The sequence below is a fragment of the Gorilla gorilla genome, chromosome 15 (genome assembly GCF_029281585.2).
Source record: "Gorilla gorilla gorilla isolate KB3781 chromosome 15, NHGRI_mGorGor1-v2.1_pri, whole genome shotgun sequence".
NCBI classification, from domain to species: domain Eukaryota; kingdom Metazoa; phylum Chordata; class Mammalia; order Primates; family Hominidae; genus Gorilla; species Gorilla gorilla.
The window spans coordinates 122,287,462-122,315,314 of record NC_073239.2 but is presented as its reverse complement, the minus strand read 5'-3'; the positions used below and the strand labels follow the sequence as shown (position 1 = coordinate 122,315,314).

At 55.9% G+C, this 27,853-nt stretch overlaps 1 protein-coding gene across 15 annotated transcripts in view; it reads right to left on the bottom strand.

Moving 5' to 3' along the window:
• Positions 1–19,116, bottom strand: part of PACS2 (phosphofurin acidic cluster sorting protein 2) — an 82,468-nt gene extending 63,352 nt beyond the window's left edge. For 7 of the 15 annotated variants that reach the window (XM_063698242.1, XM_055361738.2, XM_055361742.2 and 4 more), the window contains exon 1: positions 18,800–19,112. In XM_063698242.1, coding sequence (XP_063554312.1) covers positions 18,800–18,918 — 119 coding nt within the window. In that variant the 5' untranslated portion in view covers positions 18,919–19,112. Of the gene's footprint in view, positions 1–18,799 lie in introns of all 15 variants that reach the window. The other 8 variants (XM_063698241.1, XM_063698239.1, XM_063698243.1 and 5 more) reach the window with 4 other exon arrangements.
• Between the last annotated feature and the right edge of the window lie 8,737 nt (positions 19,117–27,853).

Below are 27,853 nucleotides of genomic sequence, written 5' to 3'. Positions count from 1 at the left end.
GCCCTGCCCAGCAAGGGCGTTTCTGTGCAGGGGCTATTTTAGCACAGATGAGGCACAGGCAGGCGCGTGCGACAGCTGGGGGAGGCTCCCAAAACCCCCTCTGGGAAGGCCTGTGGGCCAGGCCTCACACTGCAGGTCTCCAGGGCCAAGCCCCTGTCCTGGGCAGCCCTGCCACGGGCCACAGGCTGTGACTCAGTGAGAAGGGTGAGAGGCCGGGCTGGTCGCCAGCCCTGGTTCTGCGTGGACCTTTGGGCTGCTTTGCCAAAACCTCCCACCTCCTCCCTCCCCAATGGCCCACGGGGCAAAGGCTGAAGAGTGGGCCTGCAAGAAGGTGTCCCAGGTTTTGGCACTTTCGGTGCTCAGCTTTTCCAAGTGGCCACCGCAAGCCCAACGGGTCCCAGGAACATCCCCAGACTGCATGTCACTGGGCCCCAGCAAAGCCAGGTGACACAAGCCAGCACCCCAGGGAGCAGCCAGAACCTTCTGCCGAGACACTGTGCCCCCAGCAGGACAGGACGGCCAGGGACCGGCTTCCAGGAGGGTCTGTCCAGCACCCCAGGACCGGCCAGCCTGTGCTGCAGGCAGCTAACACAGCAGTGGTGCCGTGGGAACGCCTGCAACGGGGCAGCTTCCCAGTGTAGTGTCCCCGCCTGGGGCAGGCCAGGGGAGGGCAGAACCAGCACCTGCTCCGCACAGGGCACGGCTGTGGGCAGGAGGATGACTCCAGCTGTCAGGTGAAGAGAGGGAACCAGGAGCACCTGCAGCAGGAGGGGGTGGGGACTGGTAGGGAACAGGGCCAGGGTGTGTGCGCACATGTGTATGTGCCTGAGTGGGTATGCGTCTCTCTCTCTCTCTCACACCCACGCCAGTTGGTCTACATGGGCCCAGGCTCGGTCTGCATCCACCCCCAGGGGCCCAGCACACGCCCCACAGAGAGGAGAAACCACGACGCAGCCCACAGGAGCGGAGCCTGGGGAGGGGGCAGAGCACAGATTGGGCACCCCCACAAAAAAGTGGGGGGACGATGGCGGTGGGGGCATGAGACTGTCTCAGATTTCTTCTCTGCCCCACATCAAGAGGATGCACTTAGTACCAACTTCTTGTTTAGGAATCAAGGCTGCTCCCCTCCAGGGAGTTTCAGGAAGGTGTCTGTAACCTACTGGCCCCTGGGGGCAGGAGAGGGACCAGAGGATGGAACTGCTGTCCTGCGGGGGACTCAGACCTCAGAATCCATCTCCTGGGCTCCAGGTCTGTGGACCGCCCACGAGAGGACCAGGCAGAGGCCCCGCAGAGAAGCCGTGCAGTGCTCGAGGAGGGAGCTCCCACTTGGGAAGAAGTGGGTCAGACACCAAACCTTCCCAACTCAGACCCAGGCACCGAGCCCCACCATTGCCTGTGCCCTCAGCTGTCACAGGCTCAGGGGAGGATCAGCACAGCTTCCCATGGGGGTTTTCACAAACCCAACTGCTTCCTGTGTGGCCTCAGTCCCGGAGGTGGTCGGCCACACAGGCACACCCTGAACACAGCCGAGGGGGCCACCTGCTCCTCTCACTCCCCACTGATATCACGGGCACCAGGCAAAACCCCCGTGCTCCGTGTAGTGGGTCTGGGACTAGCCAGCAACATTTCTCAACACAGCCCACAGAGGGGAGGACCACTGTGCTTCCCGGCGCCAGTGAGGGGCTGGGAGGGGCTCCCCATGGAAGGAGAAGCAGGCACAGAGGCACAGGCAGCCCCGCGGCGAGGCACAGGACAGTGACCGAGCAGCTTCCACCCAAGGAAGGAGATGCAATGTCTGACTGAGGATTCTTCCAAAACAAGAAGAGAGATGCTCATATTCAGTAAGTCCCAAGGAGGATCAAAAGCAATGTTGATAACAAATCCGCACCAAATCAAAATAAAAACACTAAAAGCAACCACAGATCACACGTGTCCCACAAGGAACAAGGAGCAGGCTGATCGCAGACTCCTCAAAACCACAACAGAGGCCAGAAGACAATAAAACAATCGTCAAAGTACCGAGGAGACAAAACTGTCAACCTAGAAGAACTCTGTGATCGCCAAGTGTGAGGGGGACAAAAACGCCATCTTCAGGCACTGAAAGACTGAAAGAGCTTCTGAAGGATGTGCTCCAGGAAAACAAAAACTATCCTTGGGAAAGGCGGGGCCACAGGTGAGCAAAGTAGCAGCAAAGCCACAGTCATCAAAGGCATTGCTGTTTCTCCTGCACTTCAGCTCTCCTTCCTTTGGAGGGTGGGAGGGTTGTTGACTATCCTTAAATGTCAACAGGCCTTTCACATTTTAAGCAAATCAGTAACAGTTAAAAGGACTACAGTGATTTCCTGGAGTGGGTAATACATAAAACTCAGGCCAGGCACAATGGTTCGTGCCTGTTAATCCCAGCGCTTTAGGAGGCTGAAATGGGAGGATGACTCGAGCCCCAGAGTTTGAGGCTGCAGGGAGCTATGATCATGCCACTGCACTCTAGCCTGAGCAACAGAGTGAGAACCTGTCTCAAAAATACAAATAAATTCAATCAGTCTTGATCCTTCCTTAATTTCCAAGGAGGAAATAACAAAACGTAGGAAAGGAAATACGTAATAAACAGAATCAAAATGATCAAAATGACAGGAATACATGCAACTATATCAACGCACAGAAACACAGACTAAACTTGCCAGTTAAAAGCCAACCCAGGCTGGGCGCGGTGGCTCATGCCTGTAATCCCAGCACTTTGGGAGGCCGAGGCAGGCAGATCACCTGAGGTCAGGAGTTTGAGACCAGCCTGGCCAACATGGTGAAACCCCGTCTCTACTAAAAATATAAAAATTAGCTGGGTGTGACGGTGCATGCCTGTAATCCCAGCTACTCGGGAGGCTGAGGCAGGAGAATCACTTGAACCCTGGAGGCAAAGGTTGCAGTGAGCCGAGATTGTGCCACTGCACTCCAGCCTGGGCAACAGGATGACTCTGTCTCAAAAAAAAAAAAAAAAAAAAAAATGCCAACCCCAGCATCCAACAAAGCCGTTCACCAGAGCAAGGCTAGGCCCCAAGGACCCAGAAGGTTGACATCACGTGAGGAGATGCCGGCAGAGGCTGCATGGGGCACAGCTGGCACAGAGATGGAGTTGGGAATGCACTTAAGGCAAAAAGCAGGATTTGAGGTAAAGGCGAGGACAGAAATGACTGACCACAGGGCACTCGCCAGGAAGCTGAAACAAGGCCAGCCCTGGGTACCATGGCGATTGCCTGAGAAAAGACAGGAAATGCGTGGGTGTTGGGTGGGGCCCCAGGATTCTGATGCCAGAGTCCCACGGTGCTCCGTGGAGACAGGGGCGAGGGGTCATGCTGGTGTGGCCTAGGCTGCACTAGCTGCCACCCTGGGACCAGGGGTCCAGAGAGCAGCCACACACCCAGCTGGGTCAGGGCTGGCTGCGGCCCCACTCCCTCCCAGGAGGTGAGCACTGAGTGCTCGGAAAGAAAACTCTGCGGCACAGTAAGCTTCCCCTGTGTGACCTCGTCTAAGGCAGGACGTCTCCACTATAGTGAGCCTCCCGGAACCCACACGCCCTTCACAACCTCCTGTCCCCCGTTCCTACGGACACACGGACCCCAGGCTTCTTGGAGGCTCCCTGTCCCCGTTCCTTCCCACACACGGACCCCAGGCTTCTTGGAGGCTCCCTGTCCCCGTTCCTTCCCACACACGGACCCCAGGCTTCTTGGAGGCTCCCTGTCCCCGTTCCTACGGACACACGGACCCCAGGCTTCTTGGAGGCTCCCTGTCCCCGTTCCTTCCCACGCACGGACCCCAGGCTTCTTGGAGGCTCCCTGTCCCCGTTCCTTCCCACGCACGGACCCCAGGCTTCTTGGAGGCTCCCTATCCCCGTTCCTTCCCACGCACGGACCCCAGGCTTCTCGGAGGCTCTGGCTCAACCCTTCCTGGTTCTCACTGAAATCCCCCAGCAGGCATCCAGAGCCCACCCTGCACCCTCCCAGGGCATCCCAGCTGGGGGCTCGGCCCTGGTGTGGACGTGCAGACCACAGGGATGGGTTTCATCTCCTGGCGGTGCTTGGCTCCTGGGCTGGCACCATCACACCACAGCTCGAGTTCCAGGCCTGGATACTCCCGCTGCAGAGACCTCGCCCTCCTGGAAGGAGCCTGGTGGTCTCCTGTCCATGAGAAGAAGCAGTACCACACGGCAGAGCTTGCTGCTGCCTGCAGTCCGGGAGCTGATGCACTAGAGCCCTGCAAGGCCTGTTTGCAAGTCACGCAGGAAAGGACTCCAGGTGCGCACCTAGACAAGGGGGCTGTCTGGACCTCCCTGAGCCATCGTGAGAAGCCCCGCCCCCAAGCCCAGAAGGTGCCCGCCACTTGGCTGACACCAGAGCGGTCTCTCCAGAGGGTGCCCAGGACCACAGCCCCCGACTCTACTGCCCCATGAGCCCAAAGATCTAGAGCATCCTAGACTCTCCCAGAGCTCCTGGAGGCCCTGAACACCCCCTTGACTCTCAGCCAGTTTGGACCCAGGATGGTTCTGGTGGGGCAGGAGCAGCAGGCAGGTGACAGCAGGCTGGCCCTGGTTCCAGGGACTTCTCTTCTGGGAAAGGCAACAGTTGCCAGGGAGCAAATCTTGAAGTGCCAAGTTGGGCACACAGGACCCAAGGAAGCCGGGAGAAGACGGGGACAGAGATCACACAGGGCAGCTGCAGCCAGGCCCCTGCAAACCACAGGCGCCCCCGGAAAGGCTTCTGTGCAGCCCACCCTGCTCCCGTACACACGCTCGCTCCACAGCTGCCTCCTCTGCAGACAGATGAGGCAAGCCCCAGAGGATGTAGCCAGCACCAGGGCCATGCTGGCCTCCAGGGCGCAGGGCCAGCCTCCAGGGAGTCCTCCCTCTAATCTCACTCCCAGCACACTCCCCACTGCTCCCCTGAATTAACCCCATAGCAAGGTGGAGAAGATTCATCAAATGCCTAGAGCGCCTATAATTCTCTGTTGCTACAAATTTCCCAACTGTGCAGCTCCGAATTACAATTGACCTCTCTCTCTAGGTCAATAATATGCAAAAGAGGTGCTGCCGGGTCACAGTGGCACTGAGAGAGGACGCCGCCCTGCCTCGTGACCCTTAGAGGCAACTGCAAAGACAGCAGGCAAGAGATTCACTGGAATCTTTTTTCAATGAGTCTAATCAAACAAGGTTTTCTCTTCACTCTTAACAGAAACAGCTAGTTGGAAATCCTAATGACGCCGCTGCCACTGTGCCCTGGGTGTTCAGGTCAGCAGAAAGGTGCTGAGTGTGGGAGTCCAGCCCACGCGCCAAGACTCGGGCTGCTGGGAGGGCCTGGCCACAGTCTACCCCCAGGCAGTACCTCCAGCAAGTGCGTGGCACTTGTGGAATATTCCAGCTTCAAGGATGGCGAGCCCAGAGCGCAACTGCTGCCAGTGTCCCCGAGAGCAGCCTCTGGGCCCCTGTTCTCTATGGACATTCACACTGCTGGGCCCAGCGGCTGGAGCGTCCGTGTCCAACTCACAGAGCAGCCACAGCCTGAGCTCCCTCCTCTCCTGAGAGCTGAAGAGCCCCAGGAAGGCCCAGAGGAGGCAGTGGGTGGTTTGCACCAGGTCACCCACTACTGGGTCCCCTTTCTGAAGGGACCACATTCTCCAGGAGGAGAGGTGAGGACAACCCTGGACAGCTGCCTCCTCCCCAGTCAAAGGAAAGCTGGCCACTCCGGGGGTTGGGGCAGGGGGTGCGGCATAAGCCATGTGTCCTTTAAGAACTGCACCCCTCTCTTCTCCGTGCACCTCCACACCTAAGGAAACACTCAACCTCTGACCAAGAGTCACCCCCTAATCAGTGCTGGAAATTTTCCCAGGGAATAACTGGAACCACTGCAGGGCCTGGTCCACTGAAGGTTGACGAATTCTGGGGGAGGCACTGTTCTGATAGAATCCGCAGTGAAACCTCGGGTGGCCTGGGCCGGTGAGCCAAGGCTCGGCTGTCAATGGTCCTGCTCCCTGGCAGGGAACCGCTCGAGCCACAGTCGCAATCTCTGGATATCATGTTGCTAATTAAAGAAACCTCCAAAACCTTCGATAGCCCACCAGAGTCAGGTGCAGTCCAAGAGCCTGGCCAGCTGCCCTCTGCCCCTGCCACATCCTCCCCAGGCGAGTACAGGGAGCAAGGGGCAGAGGCATGAGATGCACCACCCTGCCCCCAGCACAGGCTCCGAGCGCTAGCGGCAGACACCTGCTGTGATTCCTGGCCCGGCCCCCAGCACCATTTGACAGGACCACGGCAGGAGAACAACTCCGCCCCAGCCCCCACTTGCCGAGGGTCTGAGAAGCAAGAGGATGGTGCAGGAGCTATCCACGGGAGCCGAGGTCCCCGCCCCTCAGGCCCACGATCTCCAATGCTCAGGCAGTCAGCGCAGCAGGCAGTAGCGGCAGGCGCTGACCTGGCCACGCACATCCCCTCAGGCTACCACCACTGCAGCCTCTTGACCTTCCTGGACCCCTCCCCAAGGCCTGCCCTCCTTCCCCCTCGCTTCTGAGGCTCGCTCTGTGTGGCCAGGTCAGGCACGCCGGCCTCCCAGCTGGTGAGATACCCCTTGGCCCTGTGGCCTTGCAGCTGTTCTTCACGCCCAAAGCCGACACCTCCTGCAGGAGACAGCGACGCTGGACCTGATAGGTGCTGTATTTATAAACATAAGCCACGCTCAGCTCCATTTCCAGCTGAAGCCATAGCCAGGCGAGCCACGAGTGCGCCGATTCGGGTATGGTGACTTAACTTTCCAAGGTGCAACAACCTTTACGTCCAGCTAGGTGGGAAAAACAGGAAGTCCAGGGCCAAGCTGGAAACTGCAGGATCCGAAGGAACAGCAGGACTGACTGCAAGGGGCAGGCTGGCGGGGACTGGAGGCCACCCAGGGCACCACAGCAGCTCCCACCAGGAGAACAGCAGAGTCCTGGCCGCAGGGTGAACGTGGAGCTCATAGCAGAAAGCACGCTCAGGCCAGGAGAGCCCAGACCTCAGGGTGGGTCTTCACGGCCAAAGCTCCCCCTCCGCTCCCTGGCTAGGCCACACCCCAGGCTTGAGGTTGGGGAGGAAGGAGAGCCCTAGGCCAGACCGAGGGGCCTCATGACCTGACACCTGTGTGGCACACGGGCAGCCCGAGAATGTGGAAGGGCCACTCTCCCGGGCCCCACCATGGAGCACCTTCTAGAGGCACCGGCGGGCACTGTCCGAAGCCTGAGCCGCCATCCCTCTCCTTGGCACTCAGAGGAACGAACAGCCCAATTCAGCACCGCACCAGGAAGGCCTGGCCCTGAGGGACTGCCTGCTAGCAGGGCATCGGCCTCCTGCCACTCACCCTCCTGAGGCGCTCCTGGGGCGACTGGGAAGATGCAGTATGTCTGGTATGTCCACCCTCAAACTGACCAGGAGCGAACTCATACGGAAGCCTCAACTCCACTGCTGCTGCAGGGGAGCCCCCGCCCCACCTGTGTCCAGGACCAGGAAGCGGGTGCAGGTCTCAACTCCACTGCTGCGGGGGAGCCCCTGCCCCACCCATATCCAGGACCAGGGAGGCGGGCGCTGGTCTCAAGGCGGCCCTGGAGACACCTGCACGAGCCCAGCATGCAATGCCGATGAAAAGTCTTGCCCAATTATTTTGCATCTAAAAAGAGGGAAGTCCTGGCTGGGGCCATACAATAAAGAAATATTGTCAATGCCTCCTGCAAGGTCAGCTACAGAATTACACTGGGAAATGAGGCTCAAATTAAACAAAAGATGCTGGTGGCATCCTAGCTGTCAACTGGTCCCTAGTCACCTCTCTCCTGATGCAGACGTGGGCCTCCCAGAAGGTTGGAGAGTAAACAAAGGCATGGAGGAGGGGCCCAGCAGAGGGGCCAAGCTCGCAGGACAGCAGCCCAAGGTCAGGGCCCTTCCCATCAGCGTTGGCTTGGTGCCGTTCCCCGTGCTCACCAGAACAAGAACAACATTTGAGAAGAGGGATGTGCATCTGCAGGTCTGCCTCGCTGTGGATCCACATCCTGGCCTGCCAGGGAAGGGACAGTGCTGGTCACCCCCACAATGGCCATCTCCGCAAGATGAAAGGCATCCTGGGGAAGGCTGAAGGGAGGCTGGACTGCATGGCCACTTTGCTGCCCAGCTCAAGACACACCTGGCTCCCGGGGTTGCTGAGCTGAGCTGCCTGTGCGTGGCGGCTGCTGCCAGCTGCTCTTGAGACACGGGCTGGATGGGGCAGTCGAGAGACAGAAATGCGAGACACAGCATCGGACCGAGCGAGCTGACCACCTGGGCCTCAAGCCCGTGGATCCCAAACTCCTCTGCCAAGCAAGGCCCAGGATGTTGGCCCGAAAGGTTGTGCAAGGGCTGCGTGGGGACTGAAGGCCCTTCCAAGTCCCCTCCCCTGCTCCAGCTCACCCCACCTTGTCTCAGGACTCAGGGGTCATTACAACCCATCTGTCTCCTTGCTGAACCCCTGAAGAGAGCCGCTGCCCTGAAGCAAACCCTTCCCCAGCCCCACCCCACCCCGAAGCCACAGCACTGACCCCTCCACAACCACTGTGTCCCAGCCCCACCCCGTCCCACCACCCTATGACGGTGCCCTCAGGGCTGGGCCACAGGCGAAGAGCCAGCTGGAGTGTCTCTGCACTTGGCCAGGTGCTGCCTGTGTCCAGGGGCAGGGGGTGCCCACAGCTTGGCCAGGGGGGTGCTGAGGAAAGGCTGGTTGGGGCAGTGGAGCAGAACAGCCAGGCCCAGAGCGGGTTGCTCAGCCCCAGGCCTGTGTGCACCCCCAGCAGGAAGGGCAGACCCACCCCTTCCCCAGTGTCTTCCCTTGCCCATTTCTGCCCCTTTTGGGTCCTGACTCCTCTGTTGAGCGGCACCTGCACCCCAGGGGACCCAGCATGGCCCCTGACCATGCAGAGGACCTGGGGCTACGGCCATGAATGTCCCGGGCCTGAGAGCAGCCCAGCAGTAGCCAGTGCTCCCCGGGGCTCCTGGAGAGCCTGCCCCCCATCCGTGGGGTGAGACGGGGCGCCACCGGCCTCCACAGGCCGGAGCCCTCGAAGAGCTGCTGACGACCCCAGCACCATGACCAGCAGCCACGCTCTCATCACTCTCACAACCCTGCTAAGTCGGCCTGAGCTGAGCACACATCGGCGCGCGCCTGGGGAGCAGAAAGGGACAGCCTCTCAGCGCTCGGCTATTTTTAGGGCTGACTCTCAGAGCAGCTGCTGAGCCAGCCAGGCCCAGCCACCCTGCGGGGCCAGCAGCTCACAGGCCTCAGGGCTGCCCTCAGTGGGAGCCTGTCCTACAGAGACCCTCCACGGCCAGGCAGGAATAAGCACGCCGCACCCTGCCCCCTGGTCCTGGGGAAAGCACTGTACAACCTCCATCCTACCACCCCTTCCCACCTGCACCTGAGCACCCTGTCTCGGCAACGCCACTGCCTGCCACCACCACACACAAGTCACAGGGTCCAAAGAGACCCCTGTCACTGTGACTGACCGCAGACCCGCTCTCTGCAGCAGCCCCCCGACCCCGCCACAGCACCGCAGCTGCCCCACTCCATCAAACCTTCCTGAGACGCATGCTGAGAATGCTGGGCAGAGAGAGGGAAAGGGCTGGTTCTAGTGCCCAGATCCAAGGAAAGCATCCTTTAGTCCAAGGGCACTGTAGCCCCCTGCCCTCCGTCTCCTGCACAAAAGCCAGTCCCCAGCAGGAGACCCACTGCCATGTGACTGCAGTGTTGACAGCAGGACAGAGCTGCCAGAGGTTTCCAGGCATCTTGAAAGCAGGGCACAGCCTGCGCGGACAGGGCGGTGTGCACGCACCGTGCAGGCCACGGCGATGGGCCAGTTCCTCCGAATCCCCAAGGCCTCCAGGGCTACGGGCACCGTCCTGCTGCCCCTTGGCCCCAGCTCGAGGGCTGCCCAGCCTACAGGCCACTGGCTGCCCAGGTCAGCTTCCTCAGCCCCTCCCTCAGAGCAGCCCATCTTCCCTGGATCACTGCAGACCACCTCCGAAAGTCCAGTCCTCACCCCCTCCCTCAGAGCAGCCTGTCTTCCCTGGATCACTGCAGACCACCTCCGAAAGCCCTGTCCCAAGCCCTGCACGACACCTCCCACCCATCTCCACCTGCACAGCCTGAGGCAATCTCCACCTCCAGTGTGGTCCACCACTCCAGCAGCACTGCTCTCCCAAATACACATGCTTGAAATAGTCCAGCGACTTCCCCACCACTCAAAATGAAACCACACTCCTTGGCATGACATCCTGGTTCCATTACAGGAACGTCCGCCAAGGAGCTACACTGTGCAGGCTCTGGGCAGCACCGAGCAAGGCAGACAGGGTCCCGCCATGGGAGTCTCATGCAGGCTGGCAGCGGTCAGTAGGCAACATGCGTCCTGAGGAGACGCCCCTGCACGTGGACAGAGGCAGGGGGAAGGGCTGGAGACAGGCTACTGCCCCAGCCAGCCGCCGCCCACTGACACCACCCAATGCATCTACGGATGTGGAGGATCCGGCAGGAAGAGCAACACGTCCAACTGTTGCTCCAGAGGTGAGAGAGAGAACAGCACAGAACCAACAGCAGAAGAAAAAGTGGCTGAGAGCTTCCCGGGACTCATGAAAATCATCGATCCACAAAGTCAGCAAGTCTAGTAACCCCGACTCAGGCAATCACAAGAGAACCCACACCAGGACCCACCATGAGACGACCGCCGGCAACGATGACATGACCACAAAGCCACCCAGACGTCTCCCTCCAGCCTGTCACGGCCGCTGACCTCTTACAGCAAAGCTGGAAGTCAAAGCCAGGGACGCCCTGCCTGGACTTGTGGCAGGAGCACACACCACCCCAGCTTCGTACAACCAGCACACGCCCTGCTCAGGGTGAGGGTAAACTAAAACATCTTCAGACAAACAGAAAGAGAAGGTAGTTATCAGCAGATCCTCACTAAAGGGAATCCTAAGAACAAATATTCAACAGAAGAAGGAAAATGATTCCTGACAAGCGAGAAGAATGAGCAACAAAGGAAGTGGTGAGTTTTGAAGCTCATCAAATATCACAGTATAAAGCAGTAACAACATCTTGTGGGCTTCACAAGAAAACAATTAAGATACACAGTAACAAACGCATATAAATATAAACATGAAAGGGTTGGATTAGAGTAAAGTGGTCTAAGGTCCCTGCATAGTTCAGCAGGAGAGTAAAGATACAATTAACTATGCACATTAAAATTTACAGGGTAGGCTGGGCATGGTGGCTTATGCCTGTAATCCCAACACTTTGGGAGGCCGAGGCGGGCAGATCATTTGAGGTCAGGAGTTCGAGACCAGTCTGGCCAACATGGTGAAACCCCGTCTCTACTAAAAATACAAAAAAATTAGCCGGGTGCGGTGGCGCGCACCTGTAGTTCCAGCTACTCGGGAGGCTGAGGCACAAGAATCACTTGACCTGGGAGGTGGAGGTTGCAGTGAGCCAAGATTGCACCACTGCATTCCACCCTGGGCGACAGAGCAAGACTCCATCTCAAAAGAGAGAGACTCCGTCTCAAAAAATAAAAAATAAAAATAAAAAAAGGCCGGGCACAGAGGCTCAGCCCGTAATCCCAGCACTTTGGGAGGCCGAGGCGGGCAGATCACGAGGTTGAGTTCGAGACCAGCCTGGCCAACATGGTGAAACCCCGTCTCTACTAAAAATACAAAAATTAACTGGGCGTGGTGACAGGCGCCTGTAGTCCCAGCTACTCGGGCGGCTGAGGCAGGAGAATCGCTTGAACCCGGGAGGAGAAGTTGCAGTAAGCCGAGACTGCACAACTGTACTCCAGCCTGGCGACACAGCGAGACTCTGTCTCAAAAAAAAAAAAGTCAGAAAAGGTCAGAGTGAATGAAAATGAAATCTAGATACATGCTGAATAACCAAAGACACATCTAACATGTAAGGATATACAAAGGTTTTTAAAAAGGATAGAAAAATAGCTAACAGGCAAAAATTATCCAAAAGAATGCTTGCATCAAAGTCAATACTAAAGACAAAAAGCATTACTAGATATAAAAGCAGTCATACAATGAGAAAAAGTTCAAAATACCTAGAATTACAATTCTAAACATGTATGTACCTAATAACATAGCCTCAAAAATATATCAAGTGACGGGGCGTTAGTGGTTCATGCCTATAATCCCAGCACTTTGGGAGGCTGAGGCAGGTAGACTGCTTGAGCCCTGGAATTCAAGACCAGCCCGAGCAACATGGAAAAACCCAGTCTCTACAAAAAATACAAAATTTAGCCAGGTGTGGTGGTGCACACCTGTAGTCCCAGCTACTCGGGAAGCTGAGGTGGGAGGATCGATTAAGCCTGGGAGTTCAAGGCTACAGTGAGCTGTGATCGTCCCACTACACTCCAGCCTAGGTGGCAGAGTGAGATCCTGTCTGAAAAAAAAAAAAAAAAAAAGTATCAAACAGAAACTGACAGAACTGTTAGAAAAACAGACCAATCTATTCTCAGATTATAAGATTTTAACATACATTTCTAGTAGACAAAAAAAGGGAATGGACTTGAAGTCCACAGTAAACCAAGCTTGATCTAATAGACAAACACTGCACCATCAACTGCCAAACACACATTCCTTTTAAGTATAAACAGAACGGGCATTAAAATTGACACACCGAACCAGAAAGCAGGTTAAAAAAAAAAATGTTTTTGCAGCGGCGCCATCTCAGCTCACTGCAACCTCCGCCTCCCAAGTTCAAGTGATTCTCCTGCTTCAGCCTCCTGAGTAGCTGGAATTACAGGTGCGTGCCACCATGCCTGGCTAATTTTTGTATGTTTAGTAGAGATGGGATTTCACTACGTTGCCCAGGCTGGTCTCGAACTCCTAACCTCCGGTAATCCACCCACCTCAGCCTCCCGAAGTGCTGGGATTACAGGTGTGAACCACCAGGCCTGGCCAGTCAGGTTATTTTATAAGTGAATTATCCCAAACATTCAAGGAAGAAATGATTCCAATTTTACATAAGCTATACCACGATACAGCAAAAGAGGAAGTACTCATTTCATTTCACAAGGAAATCTTAGCACCAAAATCTGCTAAGGACTACAGAAGAAAGGAAGCACATAGACCCCAGACACACATGCAAAAGTCCTAAACAAGACACTAATCATCTAAACCCACCAATGTGGGCAGGTGGGGAGGCTCACACCCGGAGTCCCAGCTCTTTGAGAGGCCAAGGTGAGAGGATCACTTGAGGCCAGGAGTTGGAGACCAGCCTGAGCAACATAGTGAGACCCCGTCTCTACAAAAAATTTAAAATTAGCCAGGCCAGTGGCATGCACCTGTGGTCTCAGCTACTCAGGAGGCTGAGGCAGGAGGATTGCTTGAGCCATGGTCACACCACTGCACTCCAGCCTAGGCAAAAGAGCAAGACCCTGTCTCAAAAAATAAATACATAAATAAACATATATCCACCAATTTTTAAAAAGGGTAATACAACATGCTTAAACCAGTATTTTTCCAGGAATAGGTTAATGTTAGAAAATCAATTTACGGCCAGGCATGGTGGCTCACGCCTGTAATCCCAGCACTTTGGGAGGCTGAGGTGGACGGATAACAAGGTCAGGAGATCAAGACCCTCCTGGCCAACATGGTGAAACCCCGTCTCTACTAAAAATACAAAAATTCGCTGGGCGTGGCGGTGCACACCTGTAGTCCCAGCTACTTGGGAGGCTGAGGCAGGGGAATTGCTTGAACCTGGGAGGCAGAGGTTGCAGTGAGCTGAGATCACGCCACTGCACTCCAGCCTGGTAACAGAGCGAGACTCTGTCTCAAAAAGAAAAGAAAAGAAATAAAATCAATTTATGTAATTTACCACAATAGTAATGAAAAGATAAAAATTATATAACCCTCTTAATGAAAGTATTTGATTATATTCAACATCCACTCATAATGATTTCTTTAAAAAGCCTTTGCAAGTCCTGAATAGGATGAGACTTCTTAACTGCATAAAGGCTATCCACAAAGAGTTGCAGCAAACATCGTCCTTAAAGGTAAAACACTGGAAACCTTCCTTAAGGTCAAGACAGAACACGGCTAATCCACGCAACCAACCATATTCAACGCTGTACTATGACAACCGGCACAGTCAGGCAAGAGAAAGAAAGAAAAGTATGAGGATTGAAAAGAAACAACTTTGTCTTTTGCAAAAGATAAAACATACATTTTGAAAACACAAAATAATCTATAGATAAGTTACTAGGTTAAAAATAGTAAAATCACTGATTTCTTTGAAAAATCAACTGAATCTCTATATGTTAGCAACAAACATAATAAAAAGCTGACTTTTACTATGACTTCTAAAATACAAGCATCTAGGAATAAATGTAACAAAGGATATGCATGACAGCAGAATCTTGTAAAACTCTCAAAATACATTCAAGACCTAAGTAAATAGCTTGATCATGAATGAGAAGACTCAGTACCACACAAATGTCAATTCTCCCCAACCTGCTCTACAGAGTTAAAGAACTTCCAATTATAAACCAAACGTGGCTTTGTGTGAAACTTAAAAAGATAATTCTGGCTGGGCGTGGTGGCTCACGCCTGTAATCCCAGCACTTTCAGAGGCCGAGGCGGGCGGATCACGAGGTCAAGAGATCGAGACCATCCTGGCCAACATGGTGAAACCCTGTCTCTACTAAAAATACAGAAATCAGCTGGGAGTGGTGGTGCACGCCTGTAGTCCCAACTACTCAGGAGGCTGAGGCAGGAGAATTGCTTGAACCCGGGAAGTGGAGGTTGCAGTGAGCTGAGATCGCGCCACTGCACTCCAGCCTGGGCGACAGAGCTTCTCAAAAAAATAAAATAGGCAGGGCGTGGTGGCTCACGCCTGTAATCCCAACATTTTGGGAGGCTGAGGCGGGCGGATCACGAGGTCAGAAGATCGAGACCATCCTGGCTAACACGGTGAAACCCCAGCTCTACTAAAAATATAAAAAAAATTAGCCGGGCGTAGTGGCGGGCGCCTGTAGTCCCAGCTTCTCTGGAGGCTGAGGCAGGAGAATGGCGTGAACCCAAGAGGCGGAGCTTGCAGTGAGCCAAGACAGCACCACTGCACTCCAGCCTGGGCGACAGAGCGAGACTCCATCTCAAAATAAAATAAAATAAAATAAAAATACATAAATAAATAAATAAATAAAATAAAAATACAAAAATTAGCCGGGCATGCTGGCAGGCGCCTGTAGTCCTAGCTACTTGGGAGGCTGAGGCAGGAAAATCGAAACTGGGAGGCGGAGGTTGCAGTGAGCCGAGATCCCACCACTGCACTCCAGCCTGGTGACAGAGTGAGACTCTGTCTGAAAAAAACAAAACAAAACAAAAAAATTAGACAGACATGGTGGTGTACACCTGTAGTCCCAGCTGCTCAGGAAGCTGATGTGGGAGGACTGCTTGAGCCCAGGTTTTAGGGGTTACAATGAGCCATGATCGAGCCACTGCACCCCAGTCTGGGCCACAAAGTGAGGCTCTCTCTCTAAAAACCAAACAGATGGCCAGGCCCAGGGGCTCACATCTGTAATCTCAGCACTTCGGGAGGCCGAGGTGAGAGGATCACTTGAGCCCAGGAGTTCAAGACCAGTCTGGGCAACATAGGGAGACCCTGTCTCTACAACAACAACAACAAAATACATAAATAAAAACAAATTAATAAACATCAACAGAAAAAACAATCAAGTGGGAAGGGCAAGGTACAAAGCAGCCCAGCCCTTGCTGAAGAGCGGGTGGGGGTGCTCAGGGACATGGGCACCAGGAGGACACTCTGGGAACCCAGCAGGCAGAGGCCACAGACAGGCACTGACGCATACCCCGTGGGCCACCTAGGAGCACCGTGTGTAACAGTGCTGAGCCAAAAGCGTCGCAAGGAAACCCGGGGCACAGGCCTCCCCAACAACAGCCCAGCATGCCCAGTTCAAGCTCCCGGGGGCAGACTTCTCCGGCTGCCTCCCAGAAGGAGAACCGAAACGAGACCAGCACCCTAGCCTGGCGAACGGTCAATGTGCACACTCCACCAGGCTGACACGGGGAGTGCACCCAGAGGCTGCTCAGAGAGCAAAGACTCGCTCATAACTGGACGGGGACATCCTCAACACAGCCGAGAAAGGATGACTATCTCTAAAGAAACTGCTGAAACTCAAGCAGAAAAAAAGAGAAAGAAAAACTGGCAAAGGAACAGGAATTTCACTGATAAGGAAGTACAAATGGCCTAAATTAGTAATCAGAGAAATTCAAGTTAAAACCATGATACCACTTCACACCCACCAGACTGGCAAAAATTAAGTCAAATGAGTGTTGGCACAAATGTGGAGCAGTGGGGACTCTCGTCCCTGTCAGTGGGGGCCGGAGCAGGCACAACCACTCTGGAAAACTGCCCAGCAGTAACGCTGAGTGCGTGCACACCCCCACCATAAATCCTGGTAGCTGGCGGCACATGCTTAAGACAGGCCCTGCCCATCCAGAAAGACACACGCAGAAGACTGGCACAGGATGTCCACAGCAGCACGGGGCTTGCAATTAACCAAAAAACTGGAAACAAGCCAAGGTCCCTTGACAGAAGCAAAGCCGAGGTACTGTCATGCCAGGGAATAGTATGCAGCAGTGAACACGCCGAAAGGCATCAGCACACACGCAGCCCAGAAGCTTCATGGCTGGGCAAAAGTGAGGAGTACAGAAGAACTCAGGAGGAACGAAGCAAAACTAAGTAGCAGACTGTCCGAGGATGCACGGACAGGCGACACAAGCACAAAGCAAAGCTGGGGGCAAGCCCGCCTATGAGGGGCCCTGTTCCAGGACAGGTAAGGGCAGGAGCTCATTATGAGGCTGAGCATGTCCTACGAACAAACTGCATCTGCCCACCTAGACAGCTGCGCCACTCGCCCCTCCGCCCATTAACTCCACACCAACAGAACAAATCCTGTCCTCCTGCCTACCCTTCCTCCCAACCCTGTCCAGGCCAGAGCTCGGGACCCCCCCAGCACTTAGTGCTACCAGCCCAGGTGCCCCCATCTACCCCCGCCTGTCCTAACCAGGCTTCTCGAAACCCGCCCTACCCGTACCCTCCCCACAGACACCAGAGTGGGCTTTCTAGACCCCTGGAGAATAGAGCACAGCTCCACAGGGGGGCTGATAAGGCCCCCGGCCCCTCCTGCCACACGCCCCCACCTCCCTTGGGTTAAAGACTTTGCTGCTTATTCGGAGGGCCCCAGGAAGCTGCTGCAGAGGTTCAGCAAGGGCAGGCTATGTGCTGCAGTGCTGGAGCAGGGGAGCGCCAACAGCCAGCATGAAGGTTCTGGGGCTGTGGGTGAGGCAGTGACTCACAGGGGCAGACAGGAGAAGGGCTGTGGGGCTGTGGGACCTGACATTGGGGCAATCGCCAAGACCTGGAATGGAGAAGCAGCCAGGCCTGGGGAGATGCTCCTGGCTTTGGCTTTGAGGCCCCAGAGACTCCCCAGAAGAGAGGCAAGCAGGCACATCTGCAGTGCTCGGCCCCAGACCTTGGGCAAATGCTGACCCTTAGGTCTCATATGGACACTGGGTCCTTCGGGAGGCCCCGCCAGGTGCAAGAGTCGTGCTGGGTGGGCATCCTTCCTGTCCACTCAGCAAAACCAAAGCCCCGAGGTCCCAACCCTGCGCTCCAGGAGGGCAAGCCCCACTGTCCAGCGGCTCTGCAACTCCAACACCACGCTCAGGAATGCAGGCTGTGGGAGCCACAGGAAAGCACGAGAGGCCCACCTGCAGCTGACTAGGGGTGGAACAACTCAATGCCACGTGGGGTCCCCTCCAGGCATACTGGCCACTTCCAGTGCCTGGAAGGTCCGCTCACCCTCCCATCTCCCCAGGGAGAACTCTCACTACCCCCAACCGCCTCCTCCTCTAGCCTGCTATCTATTCTAGAACCAGAACTTTTCTGGAGAGCGTGTCTCTCTCCTCCTTAGCCTGGGAGCTTCCTGAGCAGGAACTACCAAGTCACGAAGAAATTACAAAAGTTTCAAACTGAGCAGGAGACTCAGGGAAGCTGCAAGTCCAAGGAAGGCTGGGCTATGGCCGGAGAGTAAACCCTGTCCAATCGTTACCGCTGGGCGACCGGGCGCCCCCCTACCAAGTGCAGAACAGCCAGTCTTCCGCAATGGCAAGATCAACAGGGAGGCGCAAATAGCAGTACTGGCTTGGCGACGTCTCTAAATGAGAGACAGTGCCAACCAGGTACCCGCGAGGACGACCCCGCCCCGCAGGACAGGGCATCTCCACCGCGCGCTGGACGGAGGATACAACTGAGTCCTGCGCGCCCCGTGCGCCGGGGGTCGCTCCCAGGCCGAGGTCTGACAGTGTCGCCGAACGCGAAAGGAAGCATGTGGTACCCGAGAGAGGAAGCACCCTCGTCACCCCGGCCGGCACCGCATTGAGGCAGGTGTGCAGGTGCGGTTGCGGCGAGCCAGGTGAGCGCCGCCCGGGAGCCCCAAGGTCCCGCCGGGTCTGAGCAGCACCGGGTCCTCGGAAGCTGAGCGCGGCCCCCGGCGCTCGGGACCTGGGGGGCTGGGGCCGCGCTTGCCGGAGCTGCGGGGGGCGGCGGCTGCACGCGTCGAACCGGCGGGCGGGGGCGCGGGGGGCGACCTGGGCTCCGCTGGGGTACCCGGGCCGGGGATGGGGCGCGCAGAGGCCGCGGCCAGGACACCCCCAGCAGGTGCCCGGCGGGAACAAAGCGCAGCGGGCGGCGCGTACCTGGGCACGCAGCTGGGGCTGGAGCCGTCCACCTCCCAGGTGGCGAACAGGTTCATGGGCACGGGCGTGTTGAGCGCGCCGGGCGCGCCGGGGAGGCCGAGGCGGCCTCGCTCGGCCATGGCGCCGGCCCCGCCGCTCCCTCGGCGGCCTGGGGCTGCGGCCGGGCCGCGGACGCGCGGCGGGCGGGCCGGGCGCGCGGAGGGCGGCGGCGCGGTCACATGGCTGCCGGGCGGCGGAGGGGACGGGCCGGGCCCCGGCGTCGGACAGGCCCGCGGGCGGCGACGAGCTGCGGCCGCTCCGCCCCGCCCCGCCCGGCGCCCCGCCCGCGCCCCGCGCGCCCCCGGCCGCCCCGCGCGCGCCCGGCGCCCTCCGACCCGCGCCGGCGCCGCCGATTGGCTGGGCGGGGCGCCAGCTCGCCGCCTCGGGCCCAATCGCCGCCGGCGCAGCGCGCGCCGGAAGTGAGGTGCGCGCGCGCTTCCTCCGGCGGCGCCTCGCGGGGCGTCCCCGCCCGCCGGTGCGCGAGAGCGCGCACTCACGCGCCTGCGCACAGACCCCGCCCTGCGCGCCCCGCCCCGCCCCCCGGGAGCCGCGGGCAAGGGCCGGGAGAGACGTGGGGGTCCACCGGGTCCCGGCCAGCTTCGGGCGCCGACCCCTAAGGAAAGCTCATCGTCGCCCTGGCGATGCCCGCCTCCCCACGCGCGGATTCCCCGGCCTCGACACTTTCCCGCCTCCACCCCGCCATGCCCCGAGTCTCCCCGCCCCCCTGCCCTCGCCGCCCCTTGTCTCCTGCCGACCCCCGCTGGGTTGGCCCGGCTGTGCGGGCCCCGCCCGTCCCCGAGCCCCTCCCTCGCGCCCCCCTGCGTGGGTTCCCCGGGACGCAGGGTGGTGGCAGGGAGGTGGCCGGGCCTGGCGGCGGTCGCGGGGACTCGAAGCCACTCGGGGCGCCAGGCTCCCGAGCTTAGCCTCCGGGGCTCCAGATGACCCCGGGCGCCCTCTTTGCGTCCCAGCATCCTTATTCAGCGCCGCTTTTCAGCGTTGTGCTCAGGACAATGGAGAACATATGTCTGGGGCCAAGGCTGGCTCCTGGCCCTGGGGTTAACAGTGAACTTGGGGACCCAAGCAAAGAGGAGGCAATGGCTAGAGCCGCTGGGGCCCGACGTGTAGGCTCTGGGGCTCAGGGAGGGTGCTTCCCCCATCTGTTTGGCAGCGGCTCTGGTCCAGCACCAGATGCCGAGCCGAGATTTAGGAAACGGTTTTCTGGCCTCTCTTCTGTTTCCTTGTTTCACAGTTAGTTTACAGTTGCTCTTCTCTCCGCCCTGTGTCTTGTTGTCTACAAGTAGTTTTACTGAAACAAATCCAGCCCGAGCAAATTGACCTGGAGCTGGTTTCTTTCCTGGCCCACGGGGCTTGCCACCCCAGTGCCCCGTCAGCTCCTTCTGCAAAGGCCCTCATGCCGCTGCTTCCTCCGTTGAGAGAGCTCAGCCTCCAGCTGTAACTCCTGTATCTAGAACTGCAAACAGCTGCGACTGCTTAAAGTCAGGGTCCCACTTCGGAGAGAACAAGGGACTCTGTGTTTCCCACGCGCCCCCCGCTCCTCTAAGGTGGTACACTGAGAGCCATGAGGGTCTGTCTGACCTTGGCCAGCTGCTCGGCGGGCAGAGGGCCTGTGGATCTCATACCTTTGAGACAGGGTAGGGGGAGAAGTGACTATGTCCAGAGAGGGGGTAGCCATACCCCAGGAGGACAGGCTGTCTGTGATGGGAGGGCAGGAGACAGGCACCCATTGACCCCAGAACTGAGCGTACGGCGCTGCTGGACCTGGCGAGCGTGCAGTTGCAGTCAGACGGATGGGCCGCCTGACACATGGTGCCTGCTTGCGCCAGCGTCTAACCCAGGCAGGGACTACAACTGGGGGTCAAGTGAGGAGATGCGGGGTGACTAAGCCGTGCACAGCAGGGCTTGGCACCAGCTGCCACCATTGAGCGGCGCCCCTCCTCTGTGCCAGGCACCGTTGTGAGCCCTTAAGGGATGTGACAGCTCTGTCCCATCCCAAGTGACAAAAGAGGAGATGGCGGCCTGTGAGGTTATGCAGCTGCCAGGGGTCGGGATGTGACCCACACAGTCTGTACCAGAGTGGCCCCAAGTACCCGTATGGTGGGTCTACATCAGTGCTTCTGCCAGGCAGGAAAGCGGGGACACGAAACACACCGTGCATCACGCCTGCAACCACGTTTATGTTTGTTTTTAAGGTGGGATGGTGGTGATGGGACTGTGGTCTTCTGTATTTTCCAAGTGGACAGATGTCCCCTGGGTGATCAGAGTAACTTTTCAGCCAGAACCTGTTATTTGCACTGCCCTCCTCTGTCGGAAAATGACGCTGTGCTGGTCCTTCTCTTGAGGGCTGTGGCTCACAGGAGGAGATCCCCTGAAGGCTGGGAGGCATCCCTCCCCATGACCCTATGACCCTGGCATGGTGTGAGCCCTCACCCCTGTGTTTGGAGCACAGGTGCTTTCTCTGGTAGCGTTTTCTTTAAAGCAGGAACTTGGTTTGAGACAAACCTCTCGGATGACTGGGGTGGCTGGGCACGGTTGGGGAGGAGGTCCAAGAAGAGGATCCTTCAGAGCCCTGGGGTCTCAGGAGGACAACCTGAAAGCTGGTCCTACCATGTGCTGCCCGGGGTCCCCGGAGGTTGTGGGAGTTATTATTATTTAAGAAGTTAAAGCCTCAAGGTTCTGAATGCTTGGCTAGGATTCCATTGGTATTAAAAAGACGAAGCCCCAACCCCCAACCATGGGACAGGATGGGCCGAGGCCTTTCCTCTGTCTGCCTGGCTTCGCTAGGTCCCTCCACCTAGGGTGAAGGCTCAGGCTTTTCCAGTCGGGCGCCAGGACCATGGGCTGCTTGGAAACGCATTCATCTCCTCAGCCTGGGCTAAGATGACACAGACACACAGCAGGCCCTGCTGAAGTCGGGGAGTGGGGGAGGGGCCTCCTCCAGGGCCAGCAGTGGTCAGTTGGCGGCTCCAGCCCACAGCGCCCCTACTCCTTCTCCTGCCAGGAGCTGGGTTGAGGAAGCAGCCCCACGTGGCCAGGTCCCTGCCCAGCCCATGCTATGGCAGAGGGACAGAACTGCCGAACCCCTAGACAGGCCCTGCCACGTCCACTCCCGTGGTTGGAGCACGTGGCCATCACTGAGGCTGAGGAGGAAAGGTCACAAAAAAGGTACAGCAGGGCCTTCCTCCTGGAGGCATTTTCTGGGAAGCCATGTGGGGGATGGCCAAGAGCTCTAAGACCGCTGAGATCGCTGCACCCGCAGCCGCACCTGTGGACAGTTCCCACGGTCACCCTTAGAGCAGCTCAACTGCTGAGAGTGAGGCCTGGAATCAACCCCGGGGTTGTAGAGTAGAACAGGGTTAGGTGAGTCATGATAGAACCTGATAGAATATTCTACAGCTGGCAGAAATAGTGAGTTAAAAGTAGCTAAAAACAGGCCAGTCGCAGGGGCTCACACCTGTAATCCCAGCACTTTGGGAGGCCAAAGCGCACAGATCCCGTGACCTCAGGAGTTCAAGACCAGCTTGGGCAATATGGCAAAGTCCCATCTCTAACAAAAATACAAAAACGTACCTGGGCATGGTGGTGCGCATCTGTGATCCCAGTGACTTGGGAAGCTGAGGTGGGAGAATCACTTGAACCCAGGAGGTGGAGGTTGCAGTGAACCAGGATCACACCACTGCACTCCAGTCTGGGGGACAGAGCCAGGCTCCATCTCAAAAAATAAAAATAAAAAGGCCGGGCACAGTGGCTCATGCCTGTAATCTTAGCACTTTGGGAGGCCGAGGTGGGCGGATCACCTGCGGTCAGGAGTTTGTGACCATCCTGGCCAACATAGTGAAACCCCATCTCTACTAAAAATACAAAAGATTAGTGGGGCATGATGGTGCGTGCCTGTAATCCCAGCTACTCGGGAGGCTGAGGCAGGAGAATCGCTTGAACCCAGGAGGCAGAGGTTCCATTGAGCCAAGATTGTGCCACTGCACTCCAGCCTGGGTGACAAGAGTGAAACTCTGTCTCAAAAAAACAAAAATGTATGTGAAAATGCACGTCCATGTGCAGTATGTATTTACATGTTAGTGATTATACATATAAAACACCTATTTTCAGGTATAGAAAAATATTGATAGGATACAAATTAATCCAAAGTGTTAAGAAAGTATCTCTGTGCGATGGGGATTCCATTGATTTGGTTTCTCCTTTTTGCTTATCTTTATCTCCTATTTTCTCCATGATGAACATGTATTAATTGTGTAGGGAAAATCAAACCACAGCAGGGTGAGCTGCCGCCGGCTGGAGAGCCGGGCGCCATCTGGCTGGGGCTGGGCCCCGTCCTGAAAAAAACAAACGTGCAAAGGGAACCCTCACCCAACGCAACAAACTATTGAGGATGATCTTTGTAAGAATACTGAATGTTTCACTAGGGTAACATTCTTTTTTTTTTTTTTTTTTTTTTTTTTTGAGACAGAGTCTCGCTCTGTCTGTCGCCCAGGCTGGAGTACAGTGGTGCCATCTCAGCTCACTGCAAGCTCCGCCTCCCGGGTTCATGCCATTCTCCTGCCTCAGCCTCCCGAGTAGGGGGGACTACAGGCTCCTGCCACCACGCCTGGCTAATTTTTTGTATTTTTATTAGAGACGGGGTTTCACCGTGTTAGCCAGGATGATCTCGATCTCCTGACCTCATGATCCGCCCGCCTCGACCTCCCAAAGTGCTGGGATTACAGCTGTGAGCCACTGTGCCCGGCTCACTAGGGTAACATTCTTAATATCAAAGGAAATCATACAAGTCCATAAGACCATTAAAAAATTCCCAGTGGAAAATGGTTAGAGAAGCTACAAAAGATTCACAAAAGAATAAGTGAGACAGTTGTCACTACTATCAGGAATTGTAAATTATAAAAAGATGCACATGGCTGGGTGTGGTGGCTCATACCTGTAATCCCAGCACTTTGGGAGGCCGAGGCGGGTGGATCTCCAGGTCAGGAGTTCAAAACTAGCCTGACCAATACGGTGAAACCCCGTCTCTACTAAAAATACAAAAATTAGTCGGGTGTGGTGGCGGGCGCCTGTAGTCCCAGCTACTCAGGAGGCTGAGACAGGAGAATTGCTTGAATCCAGGAGGCGGAGCTTGCAGTGAGCCGAGATTGTGCCACTGCACTCCTGCCTGGGCAAGAGAGTGAGACTCCGTCTAAAAAAAAAAAAAAAAAAAAAGACACACATCACCACCTTCTCCTTAATGCAGGCTAATCTAGACCTAATACAGACCTAAGGTCGTGATGACATCCTCGGTGTCTTGCACGCTGCTCCCCTCCTGGGTTGGGCGCAGGCAGCGCAGCTCCCTCACACAGCACCTGGGGCAGGACCCGGAGCAGCTCTGCAGAGTGGCCTGGCAGCGTCTTGGGAGATTTGCCTGGGCTCATGGGTATCCCATGGCATCCTGCAGGTGACACTGGAAATGTCAACAGGGACGCAGGTCCAGGTGTGTGAAATATTTCAAACAGCAACACTTACAGAAAGGAATGTCCAGTCCAGGGGAAATGACAAAACTTGCCCTGGCACATCCACCCCATGGGACGTGGAATAACCAGCAAAACAGAACGCTGCCTCAGTTTTAGCAACACGGGGAAATTCTCAGGATATGTGATTGTGTGACAAATCAGGGTGTGAAGTTGAACACAGCATGACCTGGATTCAGGAATAAAACTCTCCCCTCTTGACTGTGGTTATCCTGAGCCCCAAGATTAAGAGGGACCTTGATGCATAAATTTTAACACTTCTCTCTTTCCCACAATAGAATATCATCACAATAAGCCAGGACATAACTTAAATATTAGAAAAGAAAGGAAAACACCCAGGCCCTAATACAGAAATCAGCCAAGGACATTCACAGACATCAGAACAGCAATTACCGCAACACGTGTCAACCAACACTCAACCTCAGTGCTCTTCGTGCGGGATGGATTTCTGGTTTTGTTAGGTTTTGTTTGTCTTTTTCTTTTTTTTTCTTTTGTTTTCTTGACAGGGTCTTGCTCTGTCAACCAGGCTGGAGTGCAGTGGTGCCATCATGGCTCACTGTAGGCTTGATCTCCTGGACTCAAACCATCCTCCTGCCTCAGCCTCTCAAAGTGCTGGGATTACAAGTGTGAACCACTGTGCTGGGTCCCTAAGGGTTTTAAAAAATTATTTATTTATTTAGAGACAGAGTCATGGCCGGGCGCAGTGGCTCACACCTGTAATCCCAGCACTTTGGGAGGCTGAGGCAGGCGGATCATGAAGTCAGGAGTTCCAGACCAGCCTGGCCAACATGGTGAAACCCTGTCTCTACTAAACTGCAAAAATTAGCTGGGCACAGTGGCTCATACCTGTAATCCCAGCTACTCAGAAGGCTGAGGCAGGAGAATCACTTGAACCCAGGAGGTGGAGGTTGCAGTGAGCCAAGATTGCACCACTGCACTCCAGCCCGGACGACAGAGCAAGACTCCATCTCAAAAAAAAAAAAAAACAAACAAACACAGAATCTCCCTCTGTCGTGCCCAGGCTGGAGTACAATGGTGCCATCTCAGCTCACTGCAACTTCCGTCTCCTGGGCTCAGGCAATCCTCCCTCTTCAGCCTCCCGAGTAGCTGGGACCACAGGCATGTACCACCACACCTGGCTAATTTTTGTATTTTTGTTAGAGATGCTGTTTTGCCATATTTCCCAGGCTGGTCTCGAACACCTGGGCTCAATGAATCCTCTCACCTCAGCCTCCCAAAGTGCTGGGATTACAGGTGTGAGCCACTGTGCCCGGCCTAATTGTTTTTTTTTTTGGGGACAGAGTCTCACTCTGTGGTCCAGGCTGGAGTGCTGTGGTGTGATCATAACTCACTGCAGCCTCAGTCACCTGGGTTCAAGCGATTCTCCTGCCTCAGCCTCCCAAGTAGCTGAACTAGAGGCACGCACCACCACGCACAGCTAATTTTTAAATTTTTTGTAGAGACAGGGATCTCACTTTGTTGCCCAGGCTGGTCTCGAACTCCTGGGCTCAAGCTATCCTCCCACCTCTGCCTCCCAAAGTGCTGGGATGACAGGCGTGAGCCACTGTCCTGGCCTGGCCCTTGACTTCTGTGGTGGAAGGTGGACTGGAGCCTCACCAAGTCTCACTGTTGCAGAGAACAGACAGGAACAGGGACTTGTCTTCTGAGCAGTCTGTCTACCAGACATGTCCTCCATCATACTCCGCAGTGCTAGAGTGGGCTATTCTTATCCCTGTTATGCAGATGAGGAAATAGAAACCTAGAGAGATTGAAGCACTTGCCCAAGGCCAGGCAGCAGGTGAGAAGGCCATAGAAGCTTGCCTTCTCATTTCCCCTGCTGACTGCTGCATGGGGGGACAGGGCTATTGAGTACCCAGGAGTTATTTTGATCAAATGTGATAAGATGACAAACACAGAGACAACCGCCTTTGAAAGAGGAGTTTATTACTCACAGTTCCCAGGAGGAGGGGCACGTGGGGAAGCACCCAGGGCCAGTCAGGACACGGAGGGGGTGAAGGGAAAGGGTGGGCAAGAGCCTTTATTGCCATTTTCCAGGCAAGGCAGAGGAGGCAAGCTGAGCAGAATTAGAACTGGGTCATTTCAGTGGGCTCTGGGCTTGGGGGGTGGTATCTAGCTAGCTGGTACCTGGCCTTGGGGTGATTTAGGGCAGGGGGCTAGTGTTCAGGAATGCAGGAGCCTGATGAAAGGAGGCAGGTGGGACTCATGATGGTTGCTCTGCATATCAAAGGTATGCTCAGCCTGCACGGTGGCTCAAGCCTGGGATCTCAGTACTTTGGGAGGCTGGGGCCAAAGGATCTCTTGAGCCCAGCAGTTTGAGACGACAGTGAGCTATGATCATACCACTGCACTCCAGCCTGGGTGACAGAGTGAGACCCTGTCTCAAAAAAAGAAGAAAAAAAGAAAAAATACAGTAAATAAGGCATACTCAGAGGCAAGTGGTCAGCTGTCTCTAGGAATTAGCTAACCCTGGGAGGGGAGTCCCTCTGTAGGTCCACAAGACCCCAAGATGTCAAAGCACCACAGATGAGAACACGATGAGGCTTGGCACGGTGGCTCACGCCTGTAATCCCAGCACTTTGGGAGGCCAAGGCAGATGGATCATTTGAGGTCAGGAATTCAAGACGAGCCTGGCCAACATGATGGAACCCTGACTCTACTAAAAATACAAAAATTAGCTGGGCGCGGTGGCAGGCGCCTGTAATCCTAGCTACTTGGGAGGCTGAGGCAGGAGAATTGCTTGAACCCGGGAGGTGGAGATTGCGGTACATCAAGATCGTGCCATTGCACTACAGCCTGGGCGACACAGCGAGACTCAGTCTCAAAAAAAAAACCCCAAAAAACAGGCCAGGTTCGGTGGCTCATGCCTATAATCCCAGCACTTTGGGAGGTTGAGGTGGGCAGATCACAAGGTCAGGAGATCGAGGCCATCCTGGCCAACATGGTGAAACCCCATCTCTACTAAAAATACAAAAAATTAGCTGGGCATGGTGGCATGCACCTGTAATCCCAGCTAATCCGGAGGCTGAGGCAGGAGAATCGCTTGAACCTGGGAGGCAGAGGTTGCAGTGAGCCGAGATGGCGCCACTGCACTCCAGCCTGGGGGACAGAGCAAGACTGCGTCTCAAAAACAAAACAAAACAAAACAAACCCAAAAACAAAAGACACCATGAATGAAGAAAGCCTCCAGGAGGGGGAAGTTTGCAGGTGCCTAGGCGTGTCCTTCAAAACTCTAACCCCGCTGGTCAGGTCATTTTTCTCAGGCCCTGAGAAAAGGAAATCCTTCCTGGTCTAAGTTTTACGAGCACGTTCAGTTCAGATTAAAGCAATTCTCTCATTTCAGTGCAACACCTACGTTACTTTCCAGCTCTCTGGGGCCCCCATGAAGGAATGTTCCTGCCCCACACCCCCAGCCTGGGCCCCGCTCTGCTGCTGTGTGCTGGAGTCAGGTCTAGGGGCAAGCCCA